Source organism: Larus michahellis, chromosome 1 (genome assembly GCF_964199755.1).
Source record: "Larus michahellis chromosome 1, bLarMic1.1, whole genome shotgun sequence".
Taxonomy (NCBI): Eukaryota; Metazoa; Chordata; class Aves; order Charadriiformes; family Laridae; genus Larus; species Larus michahellis.
In genome coordinates this window covers 11,034,805-11,049,511 of record NC_133896.1, presented here as the reverse complement: position 1 = coordinate 11,049,511, position 14,707 = coordinate 11,034,805, and the positions used below count along the sequence as shown (strand labels likewise).

Below are 14,707 nucleotides of genomic sequence, written 5' to 3'. Positions count from 1 at the left end.
CAGGACATTCCTTCCAGAATTAGATTTCTATGGTATACATCCCAGGAATATGATGGGCCTTTCAGTCATCATGCTTGAGCTAGTACCATGACATCCTCTGGCCTCTGCCTGAACTGAGTGTCTGGAGTTGGGCTATAGAGTAAGATAATACGTCTGGGGGTGGATGTGCACATGTATGTAGATAGATATATTTATGGAAGGGTTCTTAAGGCTCTCATAAGAAACATCTTGTTATTCCTAAATACAATTTTTAAAATTATTTGTTAAATTTTCCCCTGTTAATTAGCTGTTTTAACATCACACTAGTTCTCTTAATGACTTGTTGTCTTTAGGGTATATTGTTTGAAGTATCATTCCCTCTTTCTCTCCTACAGCCTTTTCAGCAAGACTGTACTGCTCATGGTGTGCAATGGTGTTGACCGAAAAACCTTCAATCAATCATGAGCGCTTGAGAAGGGCTTACAGCACAAGAGAAGATCTCGGAGACCAGTCTGTAAGTTTATTGGGATAATCCCTCAGATTCCATGGAAATAAGCAAAATGCTCCAGAAGTCAAAACAACAGTGCCAATTTGAACCAACTGAGATTCTGGCTCTTTATTTGTGATGAAGGGAGAAATTGATGATATGTGGTATTTAAGTTTGGTGTACAGGTGCCTACAGGTAGGCTGATAGTAAAGTTATCAAGAGATTGAGGTATACATGGACCGAAACTCCTTTCCTTTCCACTGGTGGTTTGAAAAATTATCTATGCTATTGACTTGTGACATAACGACTACGTTGGGAGAGGAAAAAGAAATTGTTAATGTCGCAATTAGAATTCCAGAAACAAAAATGTGCAATTAGTTTTTTGTCACAGTACAAGAAATATTCAATCATGCTTAAGCAGAGCAGCTTGGATGCATGCTTTTTATTAGGCAACAACATGAGCAAAGCTGTACCATTTTTCAACAGAAGTCTAAGTCCTCCAGTGGAATGGAAGTGCACATGTTTGTTGTTTTATAATGTTTCTTAGCACAGTTTTTCATTATGAACTTATGCGCTGATGTGGAAAAATCAAGCAGAGTTCTTGTTTCATGTTAACATTTACAGCACTTAATGGAGGGGTAAAATAAATAATTAAATATTGCAATGAATTAGTAGACATGGCAAGAAGGATTTGGGATGTGGTTGGTTTCTTAACCATGTCTTTCTGCTCACCTCCTTCAGGCTTGACTGGTCCATCAGACATCACTTTCCTGAGGGCTAGTTGGCTTTGGTCTTTGTTGTCATTGGCTGGTGGAGGCAGATTGTCAGACTGAGTTCTTTGAATTGGGAGGACTCCTGCTATGCTGTGTCTGTGCTGCTTCCTGGCATGATTAGACTGACCGCTTTTATGTGCTGCTGTGGCAGTGTGGGTGAAATGGAAACCCAGAGTATGTATCCTCAGATGGAACCAGCTTAAATGTTATTCATGCAAACAGAAGTGTTTTTTTTCTGTATTTAAGTAAGTAGTGTTTTCAAACACCAAAGAGACACCACATGCACAGCATTAAAGAGTATTAAAACTGGCTGTTTCTTTATTAATGATGGTGAAGACAAGGGAAATAATTTTCCCCCAGTTTTTGCATTATACCATGGTAAGTTTATGGCATATCAACAAATCCTGAAGACAAACACAATGATCCCACAGTCAGAGAGTTTTAATTTGCCATCAACTAAACTCTCGACCAGCAATCAGATACTGGTTTGAAGTATATTCTGGAGAGCAATCCTTTTAAATGGAAAAGTTTTAATTTTTTAATCTATTAAAAGTTGTCAGATGAAATCTATCTTGACCCTTAATCAATCCGTGGCACAAAAATTATCAGAAAAATTGAACTATGACACCTGACTTAGCTCTCAACTCCCCTTGACTTTGCTAACTTGATTTTGCATGTAATGTGTTTAACGTTTTTGTCTGTTGCTGATTCTGCTCTTCATTAACATGATTTTATCTGAGATATTAAGAATGTTGCCTTATATTTCCTTTGGAAAAAAAAGTAGATATTTACAGTCATGTTTCAAAAATAGAAATCTCAGTCAGGTAGTTAAAAAACTTTTTTCTTTAACTTTAAATATTCTTTTGTGTATATAGTACTGTCCTTCTTGATTACTACTTATAGGTATATCTTGTTGTTAATGTGCTCTCAGTACTTGTGTGCAACTTGAAGAGCTAGCAGCCGCATCTCTGCAGGTTTTGATTATTTCGTTGGTAGTTAATTCCTGACATCAAAACACCACCACACAATGGAATTCTCTGTGAGTCATGCACAGCCATGGAACATCATGGACCATGAGTGAAGGGACTGATGGAGAAACAGCCAGTTTCACTGCAGTCTATATAAATTAAAATAAATAAATAAATAAAAGACTTCTAAATACAAGAGTATATTGTAATTATATGTATTCACACACAGGCACACAAAGACATTGAACAGAGTGAGCACAGTGTGCCAAGAACAGAAAAAAAATAGCCAAAAAGGGAAGGACAGCAGGGAAAAAGGCAACAGATGAACATTAAGCTGCCATGCTGAGGAATTTATTTGCGTCTTTTACTTGGTTGAAGGCGAAGCTGTTGGACAGCTGCTTCAGCAGCGGCGATGGCTGCCCCAGCGTCTTCAAGGTGAGTTTGAGTGACGCTGGTTTTGCTTTGGCTGCGGGATGGACCGTGAGAGCGTAGATGTCCTTCAGAGGAAGATTTGGAGCTTCCTGGGCTGCTGTGGGATTTCTCAATGGTGGGCACCTGCATGTCTACGAAGAAAATGAAGAAGCACAACTGTTGCATTTATTAAAAACAAACAAACAATTTCATTTTCTTTCTCTTGACTGGCCTTTCTAGCTGCATTCCAGAACAAGGAATAAAGATTTAAGCTGTGTGATGCCATTCGAAGTCTCAGGACATATCGTGATTAGGGAAGTCTCATGAGGCACCGTTTTCTACTTCCCCCCTTTTCCCTGGCCTACGGAATAATTAATTTACTATTGGGTTTCTATCACCTATGAATTATATCTCCTGCGCTGGTTCACACTTGTGGAATGATGGGGTAGCCTAAAGACTAATTGGTTTTCCACTTTCTACTTCTCCGATATGTAGAGACAAACTAGCATCACTTACACTGGTGTCGAATACTTAGCTAATGCAAGCAGTTTTATTCTGACGAAAGCCCTGGCCAAAACCACAGCCTAACTTGCAATAGCTTCTATACTAACCTCTAATTTAGATAAAGATCTTACGTAGACACCGATCCCTAGCAAAACATTACATAGAGAAATAGAGAGGAGATGGACCAGAGTTTTATCACGCTGAGGCTCTCATCTGGGTGCTGTTTGGGGTGGCTTTTGCTTTGATATGCCATATACTGTGTTTTAAGTGAGCAACTGGCCTCCACCTACTTAGTATTAAAAAAAAAAGGAGAGACAAATTTCTTGGAGCAGGAGACGCTGAGATCAATTCTGCTTTTGTAAACACTAGTATAATTCTACTATATCAGCTCCACCGATTTCCAATACAATTGAGATACGCTACAGACCATTAACATTGACTGGAAATGCATATGCATTATTATAGCATAATTGTTATTCTATAAAATATTAATGTGACATTTCCAGAAGATAAAATGCCATATAATATTTAAGGAACATGAAAAATAGAAAGCTAAATATGTATTGAATTTGGCCAAGGCTACTAGAAAACATTAAAAGGGCAGAGAATCTATAGTACATGTGCAAAGCACAAAGAGCTTGTAGTTGCTGTTTTAAGGACACAATTACTCAGTAAGCTGGTTGGCACCAATCAAGCCAAATTAAGTCTTGGCTCCAATGAATTAATCACAGAGATAAACACATTTTTAATAACAGTGTATACAAACTTCATAGAAGTAACTTTATTTTTCTATTAGAACTTCCACGTAGCATCTGGGCAAATATTTCATATCAGGTGCACCAAGTCATTCCTACCCTTGGAGGGGTCTGGGAAAATTCCATGACTTCTGCTTTTGATGACAGATGGTTTTGGAGATTGCTGGCTACTCTGTCCAGAATGAGATTTCCCATGATCAATGTTTTCACTCTGTTCTTTCAGAGGGTACCACCGAGGAGTGTTGTCAAGCTGAGAGACGCTGGATAACTCGATCAATACCTACAAATAAATCAAAGTATAATACAGGCTCTGTATCTGATCTATTAATGATTGTGTACAGCATATGAGCCTACAGTTGTGTACCAGAAGTTGCAACTAAATGTAAGAAGTTAAGGGTATAAGGCTGTGTACTGACAGATTCAAGACTCTCTGCCCATGCTCTGCCCTCACCTGATATAAGCCAGCTGTCATCCCAAACCCACATTTGTTAGCATATTGGTGTGTCTGAACTACAGAAGACTACAGAAGAACTGATGTCTTCTCAACAGGACCTCAGTAAGGACTATGAGCTCAGACATAGCCCCATACCACGATGGCTACATAATTTCAAGGGTAGCTTGTGAGAAAGCAAGACTAAAAAGACACCTAGTCATTCTGCCTCTGTACAGACAGATCCTAATAGAAAAATTGGGCAGTGTTATTTTCTCCTTTTTGTCACTGATGGTAAAGGTGCAAATATTTCCGTGGTTGATTTTTATAAAGTCTTCCGTAACATGAGACTGGTGCTTGTTGATTCTGTTAAAAAATCCACCTAGACAGAATTTGTAACAAAAAGAAAAGAATAGGGATACCTTTGCGCTTCACTAAAATAGCAGAATTAAATAGGCCATTTAGGCCTCAAAACTTCACTGGGAAAAAAAGAGGGAGATGCAACGGCAATATGGAAATTAAATGAGCAACTTGGCAAACAAAACCCCCATGGTAGTTAAAATCTGCTCTAGGCCACCTGCATTGCTAGCAGGAGTTTTATGAAATTTCTTTTTAAAAACGGAAGGAAAAAAAATGAGCATTGGGACCAATAAAGACCAGTCCACCCTTAACGGTATTGCAGCTGAGAGGGCCAAGGGATGTCAAGTACTAAAGATTCATCACAGAGTCTTGAATGAAGAAAAGGACAAAATAGCCTTGCATTTGACTAGAGTGAGGTGTGAAGATTAAAACTAATGTCAGGTAGGAAAAGTTTTAGAATTGCTAGACAAACAAAGTGTGCAATTACCTCAGGGAACGATGCCTTTCTCAGATTATTACAAGACCCTGAATAAAAGAAAGCCTCTTCAATTTTAGGAATGGGGAAATCTCTTCACAACTGATTTTTTCCTAAAAGGTTAAAAGTCTTTTTTATTTCCTTTTTTCTTCCAGCTTCATAGGTTGTATATGACCTGGCTTGGTCTGTCTGGTTAAGTCTATACTTAATCTGCACAGAATAACTATTTAGCAAGCTCCCTGGTGTGGTTTGTTATCATGGCTTTGGGAACGACTTGGAAGACAGTGTGGTGTGTGTCCAAACAAGAGAAACAAATCTGGTGAAGGGTCTAGAGCACAAGCCTTCTGTGGAGCAGCTGAGGGAACTGGGGTTGTTTAGCCTGGAGAAAAGGAGGTTGAGGGGAGACCTTATCGCTCTCTAGAACTATCTGAAAGGAGGTTGTAGCGGATGGGGGTTGGTCTCTTTTCCCAAGTAGCAAGTGATAGAATGAGAGGAAATGGCCTCACGGTGTGCCAGGAGACATTTAGATTGGATATTAGGAAAAGGATTATCAAGCATTATCAGACTGTTCAGGGAAATGGTTGAGTCACTACCCATGGAGATATTTAAACGATGTGTAGATGCCATGCTTAGAGATATGGTTTAGAGGTGGACTTGGCAGTGTTAGGTTTATGGTTGGACGCAATGATCTTAAAAGGTCTTTTCCAACCTAAATGATTCTATGATTTGCTTCTATGATTCTATGGTTGAGGATTGTTCCCAATAGGCAGTTTGGGCTAGGGGCTCTGCTTTGTAGGAGAAGAGGGTTCACATTCCATGGATGTGAACTATGATATGCCACTTGCCATTTAGGTCATGCAAGTGGTGCTGGCCTTATTCAAGGAAGTCCTTAGGGCAAAATTTGGATAACGCATATTGGTTGTTATGGTGCAGGACTCCTCTGGACACCCTGGTCCTGAAATACACAGGATAGTCTTTTCCATTCCTTTTTTCCATGAAGAACTGTTTTCATATTTAAGTCTGAATGATTTAAAAAATAAAATAGTTCTAGAGTTTAAAATATTTGAAGGCAAAAGTTTAAATCTTCCTGTAGAAGCAGCTGCTGGAGCATCCATTTTCTAAATGTCATAAATAACGATGATGGAAATATTCAGTAAAGCCCAGCATTTGGACAAACATGCTGAACTCAACAAGAATACCGATGCAATATGCAGGAAACAAGTAATCATGTAGCTGCTTCCTCTACATTTTTTTAGTAATTGTTCAAATAGTGACATTGATTGCTCAGTTTTGCAGTTACATAAAGGGGAACTGGATCTGAACTGAGTGTCTTTTTGCAAAATTCAAATGCAGAATGAGCAGAGATAATCTGGTTTACTCTGTATATAACCAATCAATTTTCCTGGGCTTCTGTTTCTAATTATAATCCTCTTCTGTAATAACATTTTTAATTACTTTTTTGATACCATAGTTATTGCTGGTAATTCTGTATTTTATGTGCATACCTTTGTTTATTTGCCTTTAACAGAGAGAGCATACTTATTCCCATAATCACTCATCTCATTCTTTATTAATTACAAGATTTTGTCTTCAGTCATACTTTGGTAATGATATTACTATTTTGTAGTGTTAAATATGAGACCTTGATCAGAAAGACCAAATTACTTACACTTGCAGATACTTGTGCATGTGCTAAGTTATGGCTTGATGGCAGAATTTAATCCTTTAATCATTTACAAAGTCTGATACCTCCTCAGTCTTCCCATGTTATGTTAAAATCAAGGCAGACAGCTTATCAGTCATAACAAGAATCCCCATTCAGTCACCGGGAAGGCTGTTACTATCTCAGACTCAAAAAAAAAAATCTCAGTTTTCAGTGAAGTAACATTGTGTTGAGTCCTAAACGAACTTGCCCACAGTTCATTGAGATAAAGGGAAGGCATCTTTCAGGTGTGAATGAAAGAAATCATGACCATTTGTTATGAAGTCAGCAGTAAAACTGATGTAACAAAGGCTTTACTTAACACATGCAAGATACCTTGGAAGGGAACGGTCTCCAAATACCAGCATGCAGTTAAACAGCTTTCCAACTAGTAAGGGTTAGAGAGGAGGAAATGGTACTCACTTCACCAAGGAAGTCATTCGAGGAGAATCTATCATAATCCCAGACAGTCACTTCCAGTGTTTTCTTTTTCAGCTGCAATTTAAGTCAAAGGATAATTAACCTTATTGCCATCATAAACTTCACATCAAGTCTTTATGGTGGTTTCTATTTGTTATCTCCTCCTTGTACCCTTTTTCACAGTGACAGCTAGGTAGCTTTTGTCCTTCCATCAACCTGGATCTCAGAAAAATAATTTGGGGCTATTATTTGTTATCAAGACAAATGGGCTTGTGCTTGGTCCTATTTTAGGAATTTCCACAAGTTGTTTTTGACAGAATGTGTGTCCACTACTAGAGCCAAACTGATTTTTAAAGCCCCATTTTTGCATTTCTGCAGCTTTTCTAATCATAAGATCTGAGTCTCAACTCACACATTTCCCTAAAGTGCATTTAAGTATGAATTTCATATGTTCTAATTAAAACACCCTATTTACACAATCTCATCTGTGAAGACCGGGCTTGAATACTGCTGCAATTCAGTGTAGTCAGTAGGACTCTGCAAGTGATCCAGACATGCAGGACAAGTTGTACTGTGAGGCACTAATGACAGCAATCAAAACCCATTAACTGCAGGCCTTGTTAAGCATGATAACTGTGTCAAAAGCTCTTCTTACAGGCTACAGTAAGAAACAAGTAAGGCTTTTTATATGACAAGATGGTGCAAGACAAAGAAGCTGTTGATCAAAGAGTTGACCTTATTGGAAAGATTGACCTGAGTGTAATTCCAGGGGTATGCGGGGACAGATGGTGAGAGGACTGATTACCAGTGTTGTAGGATGTGGCAAAAGGCTAGCAGGTGGCTGGAGAGGCAGCAGTAAATTCATGTGGCTTGAAAGAGGGAAGGACAAATCCTGGGGGTATGGGATGTCTATGAAGTCAAGTTGAGAACTTGCAAGTGAAGAATTTGTTGGACGCTTCCAACCAAGGAAAAGAGGACTCTGTTCACATACTTGAATAAAAGAGGTCAGAGCCAGAAATCTTATGTGACAATTGAGGTCAACATCCTAACAGAAGCAACGTGTCAGTCATTGCTCTGACTATTAATTGTCTGCTTGGGACAAAGAGACAACAAAGGATCAAGTAATTGTTCAAAATCATAAGCTATACCATTTACTGTACATAATATATATGTTTTCAAGAAAAGCATGGTTTGCTATTTACCTCCACTGTCCCTTGGCTTAAAGCAACACAGATTCAGACAGTTCTTAATAATCTTAAATTGCCTTTAAATGATAATTTAATCTCATTATTATGCATTTGAAATATCTTCTGCTCCCTCCTCACATTAGAAAAATGAGCAACTATGCAAAGTCAGTGTCTTTGAAAATCAAGATTAAATCAGCGTATCCTGAAAAACCAACACAAAGGGGAATTGTACTATTTTTAGCATCAACAATGTACTCTTTAAGTGGGCAACAACATGACTTGAAAGCCAAGATTAAACCAAAAAAATATTTGAGAACAATTCTTTAATCTTTCTCTGTTTTATTCCTCATAATTAGGCAACATTCTTCTTAAAGATTTTTTTTAAAAATATCCTGCAAAAATTAAGGAAAAAGTTGAATGAAAAGATTGTCTTTTGAATATTCCTTACAGAATATTTTTGAAGCTGATTTTCTTGACTGAATAAAATTCCGTTTCTTTCCTGTTCCAAGACAGTATAAAAACTGCAACATGAAAAATAACCTAAAAAAATGAGCTGAGCAACCACTAGTCCGTGCTACTTTTAGCTTCCTGCATGATATTTCCTGCTAGATGCTCTACTAAGTATATGTATTTTTACCCTTTAAAAAAGAGGAATAGGATAAATACTTTTCAGAAATGTATTGTCTCAATTATTGCTTTTTTTGGGAGGACATGTTGACCTCTTATTTCAAGTGATGACTGTGCAAGGACAGAGAGAGGAATGTATAGATCCAGGAAAGATAAAAAAAAAAAAACAAAGATTTGAAGGATTTTTGGTGGAAAGAGGAAAACACAGAAGATTTTCAAGTAACTGCAACCCTACTTTGCTAGCTTCTTTGCATTAGTATGATAATAAAACTGTGCTGAAAACTTGCAGTACTCTACGTTTCTTTGAGATCTCTATTTTAAGCCTCTTAGTTTAATAAAGCTTTTATAAAATATTATGACAATGAAAAACCATCAAAAGAGATTTATTAGGCAGAGTGCATAAAATGAGTTTCAAAGAGGAGGAAAATTTGCTTTTCTGAAGATATATATTTGTACCATTATTGAAGGCAAAGAACACTCAACGGCTAGTGATTCTAAAAGCAGCCATTATACCATCACAGCAAAGTAGGGTTCTGCCTTACAGCATCCAGTTTTAGGTCATGAAGCCAGAAGTTCAGATGCCCATCAGGAATTTAATTGACAGCAATACTGAAACGCATTGCAGAAACCCACTATCCATCTGACCATGGGTTTCTGCAAGTGGGCAATGTACTGACAGGAAAATGAGAAAGTGTCCCTAAAAGAAGGAAAGCAGTTTACACATGTTGTGAATCTCATTTGAGTTCCAAGCATATTATCAGAAAAGGGTTACTAAGCTGCAACTAAGTTCAGACTTTGCCTTGTGGAAAAATAAAAAAAAAAAAAAGGAAAAAAAAACCCCAAACATTAAAATAAAAACCATTATAATAAAAACCAAAAACATGCATACTGCATGTGAACTCCAGTTAGCTTTAGGCTGCTGTGGACAACCATCATTTAAAGAAAATAAAGGAATATGCACAAACCGCCAATGTGAATAATATTTACTCTTATGGAAAACATAACCGACATCACACGTACAGAAGTATCTGTTTCTCGTTTTAAATGTCTGGAGATGACTGGGCATTGCTAAGGATAATGATGGTCTGTGTAACTAAATATGCATTACTTGAGATATTTAATACATATTCCTTGAAAATCTCATACAAGGATTTGTATGACAAAAAAAAAAACAATTTTAATGCAGTTTTTCTCCTATGCTGAAAGTAAATTCCTATAATTAGTTCAGAAACATTATAAAAGCTTGCAGTCAGTCAGGATATTTCGTATTTGATCATGCATTATACTTATTTTTGTTTATATTCCTACCTAACATTTTCTTACCTTTGGAAATAAGACATAGGCTCCTACATCACTCGAAGATTTTGAAATTATTACTCTTTCTAAATATATTACCTTCAATTTAAGGACATGAGCTATAGCAAAAGCTATTTGCTTTAATGAATTGTATTCATCATTTAAGGAAATACTTTTATTTGCTTTCTGACAAGTAAGAAATTGAGGCGAACAAAGCCACACTTTATACAGTGGTCATACATTATACCAACGGCCTGACCAGCAACAGAACTTACATCTTTTACCATCTTCTCCTAAATCATTCTAATGCTTTCTTTTATGCTCTGAGTAGGTATTTGACATGAGTTAGCAGTTTTTATACAATATTTGTAATGCGTGTACTTGGCCTTCCTCTCAAATTGTAATTATCTCCACTTTATTACTTAACAAATACCTTAAATTACTAAATATTCACAGTTTAATTTATTTTTTCTCCAACTGTCAAAGTAGAATTTGCTATGTGATAAAAGTAATCATTCTGACCTTGAAAAAAATCTGTTTCATTTCAAAGAGTGATCTATTTCACATAATTATTTTCACTTTAATTTCAGCTGGGTTGTGAAGGAGAAAAGGAAAATGAAAAATCATGCAACCAGCTAAAGTCTAGACAGTGACGTTAAAAGGACTATATTAGGAAATATTTAATAATACTTATTTGCTGCCAGAAAGCAACCCATGCTTTGATGGAGGGAAAGGAAATGCTGCTTTGGAGAAATAATATTTATAAAGATTCACAAATTTATGTTACGGTATGACTACTAACTCTGTAGAACTTAGCGTATGATGCAGTTTTGCTTGTTTGGTGATCAGAACACTCATTCTCAGTTTATCACAATTATTGTCTTGTACTTCTCTTTATATTCCTAACTATTTTGAAATATCCATTCATAAGGGTTATGAGTGCAAACGATATACTATTGCATGGTGATAGTTCTTCAAACTGTAGAGGGTACTCATCATCAGCATGGAATTATTTAGTGATTTAGAAATGTGTATTCTCTAAGCCAGGGAACTGAATTTTACAGGAGAAGAATGACTCACACTGGTATCTTAGCACTAGATATAAGCCATGGAAAGGTGTGGAAGGAAATACTATTTCCTGCACACACTTCTATGTGACAAGAGGGCAAAATATACAACATATGTGGTGCTCAGACAAAGCTTACACACTTATAATCATAAGCACTGCATAACAGTCTCAGAGGAAGGGAACAGGAGGAGATTTGCAAATGGAAAGCAGAAATTCAAAGAATTCAACATGTTACGTAAAGGCAAACTTCATCAAATAATGGTCAAAAACTGACATCAAAGATATTAGGAGATTTTCTGTCATAACAAGAAATCCTAGACTAATTTAATTATCCAATTTAAAATCACAAAAGAGCCATTGAAAGTCCAACATCCAAGAACTCTTAATTACAGCTCTGTGAAATGTCACAGCAGAACCTGGAAGCAAATTAAGTAAATGGAAGAGCCTTTCTCAAATGGAAAGCTCAGTTTGGAAATATTGCTAAGACTTGCCAAAACTTTTCACAAAACCCAGAAGACCTAGGGCTTATATTGCAGCTAGACAAACATCAAAGTGGGGTTTTTTTTCTGATACTTTCACTGTGAACGAGCAACCATTTCTGCAAGCCTACATGAAGCTGCGTGCAAATCCCAGCAAACCATAACCACTATGTACAACAGGGCACCTCTGAAGTAAATCTGAGCTACCACCCATTAAACTCGGATGTGTAGATTGCATGAGCAACCATGCAAGTCCCTCTGTGGGAAGGGTTTTGCTCCTTGTGAAAATGAGTATCTTAATCTATGTTCCTCTCAATGATCAAGAAGAATGAATAATGAAATTTTAAGTTAGGAAGATAATATTGAGGTCTTGGTGTTGTGTTGGAGAAGTATATTAAAAGCACCGGGAAATCCATTCACTGGGCTATTTTAAGAAGTACTGAAAGAGTAAATGGCCTTGAAAAATCAAGTTGAAAGTATTGAGAACAAAACGCTAAGAAAGGCAAAAAGATTTAGGACTACGTACAGATCCATTATTCTATAAAATATACTTCATAATTTAAACAAATGGACTGATCATCATTTTGCTCAGTATGCTTTTTTCAAATGGTAAAAATTCCCTTTAAAAAGGGAGATGGAGAAAAAGGGGACTCAATTGCTTCATGCTTCCTCATTTAACCCTGTAGTTCAGTTGGAGTTAGGAAGCCACCAAGAAAGAGAGATTTCCACAGACTTCTTTCACGGATGTAAGTTAAATCTTTCTGTAACAAGGAAAATAAGTATTGTCTAAATTTTTTTTTTCAGGTGATTCGTATTTCAGGCCCATTGCTGTGAATTGCTGCTAAATCTAAAAATGTATCCTTACATTTCATAAATATTTATAAGTACAAAAATGGTAGGACCTGTGTTTTGTGTGAGCTTGCATGGCTTTTGGAACAAAGAGTGACAGTGTTTTCTGCATCTACTTCAGAAACATATATCTTAATTTATTCCCTCCCTCTACTCCATTATCATTTTTTAAATTGCCACATCTGTAGTTATGACATGATTATGAGTGTAATCCCCACAAATTACCATTTTTATGAGTAAAAGGAACAAGACAAGAGTATTGATATAGTAATCTCTATCAGAGGCAAGGAAATAACTCCAAATTTCCCCTAAATTTGGCAAGATTTTACTGGGGTTCACAGAATTGCCAGCAGCACTGATCCCTTCTCAGTAAGCCCTGCAGACCATACAAATAATAAAGCAGCAAATCGCACTGAACAGTGCTACCAGTCACGCACCTGCTCCGTGGAGATATTTTTATAAATGACCGTCTGATTCCACTCAGGATTCAGGCTTTTCTGTACATACTTAGTTCTCCGCTTGTACTCAGCACTGGATTTGAACAAAGGAAGGAAACATTACATTAGCGTTCTTTTGTTTCTTTCAGTTCTAATGCAAAAACACACCCACAAACCAAAAACCGGAAAAAGAAAAGAACTGCATCTCCCATTTCTGCAACAGCTCAGGGTTACAAGAGGACGATAACAGCCTTTGGGTTTTTTTCTTTGGTATGCTTTTCTGACATCATTTTTTAAAACATCTTCTGACTCCAGCAGGCTAGCTTTGCCTACTACCATTTCAACACAAAGCATCAGCCAGCACGTGCACGTATGCTTTGTTCTTTCATTGTAGGTATTGGGCTCTGATTATAAATTGAAGTGATAATGCATTGATTTCTTTTCCAAGACCATCCTCCTATTAGCACCTTAAAGTAGCATGAATGCATTATATTTATAGGTTACAGTCTCTAATTACAGGAGTCCCATCTCACAAGAACGTTTAATGAATACCATGGGGTAACTAATATCCTGTTAATGATAGAAACACTAATTTCTTATTGATTCTGCGCTCTGCCTGTACCTCTAACTGTACTGGAAACAAACATAGAAGTGCATCAAGCTCATGATTGTTTTTATCAATAGCTAATAATAAAAAGTTTGGCTGGATAATGTGTTCATAAAAAGAATTGGTAGTGCTTTCTACTCTACTTTGCATTTCCTGAGTATGGAGAAAGCAATGCACCAACATTTAACAGAATATGGATTCATCTAGCTCTCTGAGCTTTGATGTCAGATTTGCTTCCATTCCAATTTTAATGTAATATAAATTTTAACAGACATCTCAAAACAGCTGAGTAGGAGAACAAGAGAAGCTTTTAATGCTTTGAAAACCCAACAAGATATAAGGTAAAGAACCTCTTTTTGCCAGTCAACCGCCCTTTTTCTTCTGTTCAAACCTCCCATACATTAGAGGACTTACGTGCTATATTTATTACTAAATTAAATATGCCCAGGATTGTTCACCAGCACTAAGGCCAAATGGCACGGAATGATCTGTATCTGCCCTATTAAACTCTCTTATGGTTCCCCTACATTAATTTTGGTTGTGTGCCGTTCTCTTGATTCTCACTTGTGACTTGTGATTGAACTGTGTTTTGGTACACACTGTGGCATGGTCTCAGAGCTAATGAGCTAGATTCCTTTCATGTGAGATTAACTCCGAAGATGCACTCCAGGGACCATTTTAATCATGTAGTCACTAATGGCGTGCCATGCGTGGTACCAGACCGGAGTAGGATTGAATTAAGGTTATGTTAAAAACGCATGTATTTTACTGACACATATACGTCTATGTTGGGTCTTCAGCACCAGCAGTTTCACTTTACAAACTCAATTTTACTGTGCAGTGCTCCTCTCTAATTATTCTGGAGTGTGTAGTGGCCTTATTCTCCAAAAGG

General features: G+C 37.0%; 1 protein-coding gene across 9 annotated transcripts in view; it reads right to left on the bottom strand.

The window, feature by feature from the left end:
• Positions 1 to 14,707, bottom strand: part of PCLO (piccolo presynaptic cytomatrix protein) — a 367,054-nt gene that overhangs the window by 59,905 nt on the left and 292,442 nt on the right. For 4 of the 9 annotated variants that reach the window (XM_074573366.1, XM_074573370.1, XM_074573368.1 and 1 more), the window contains 5 exons: positions 13,209 to 13,302; positions 7,268 to 7,339; positions 3,977 to 4,157; positions 2,576 to 2,770; positions 1,199 to 1,381 (listed from right to left, as the gene is read on the bottom strand). In XM_074573366.1, coding sequence (XP_074429467.1) covers positions 1,199 to 1,381; positions 2,576 to 2,770; positions 3,977 to 4,157; positions 7,268 to 7,339; positions 13,209 to 13,302 — 725 coding nt within the window. Of the gene's footprint in view, positions 1 to 480; positions 1,382 to 2,575; positions 2,771 to 3,976; positions 4,158 to 7,267; positions 7,340 to 13,208; positions 13,303 to 14,707 lie in introns of those variants that run through there. The other 5 variants (XM_074573372.1, XM_074573374.1, XM_074573367.1 and 2 more) reach the window with 4 other exon arrangements.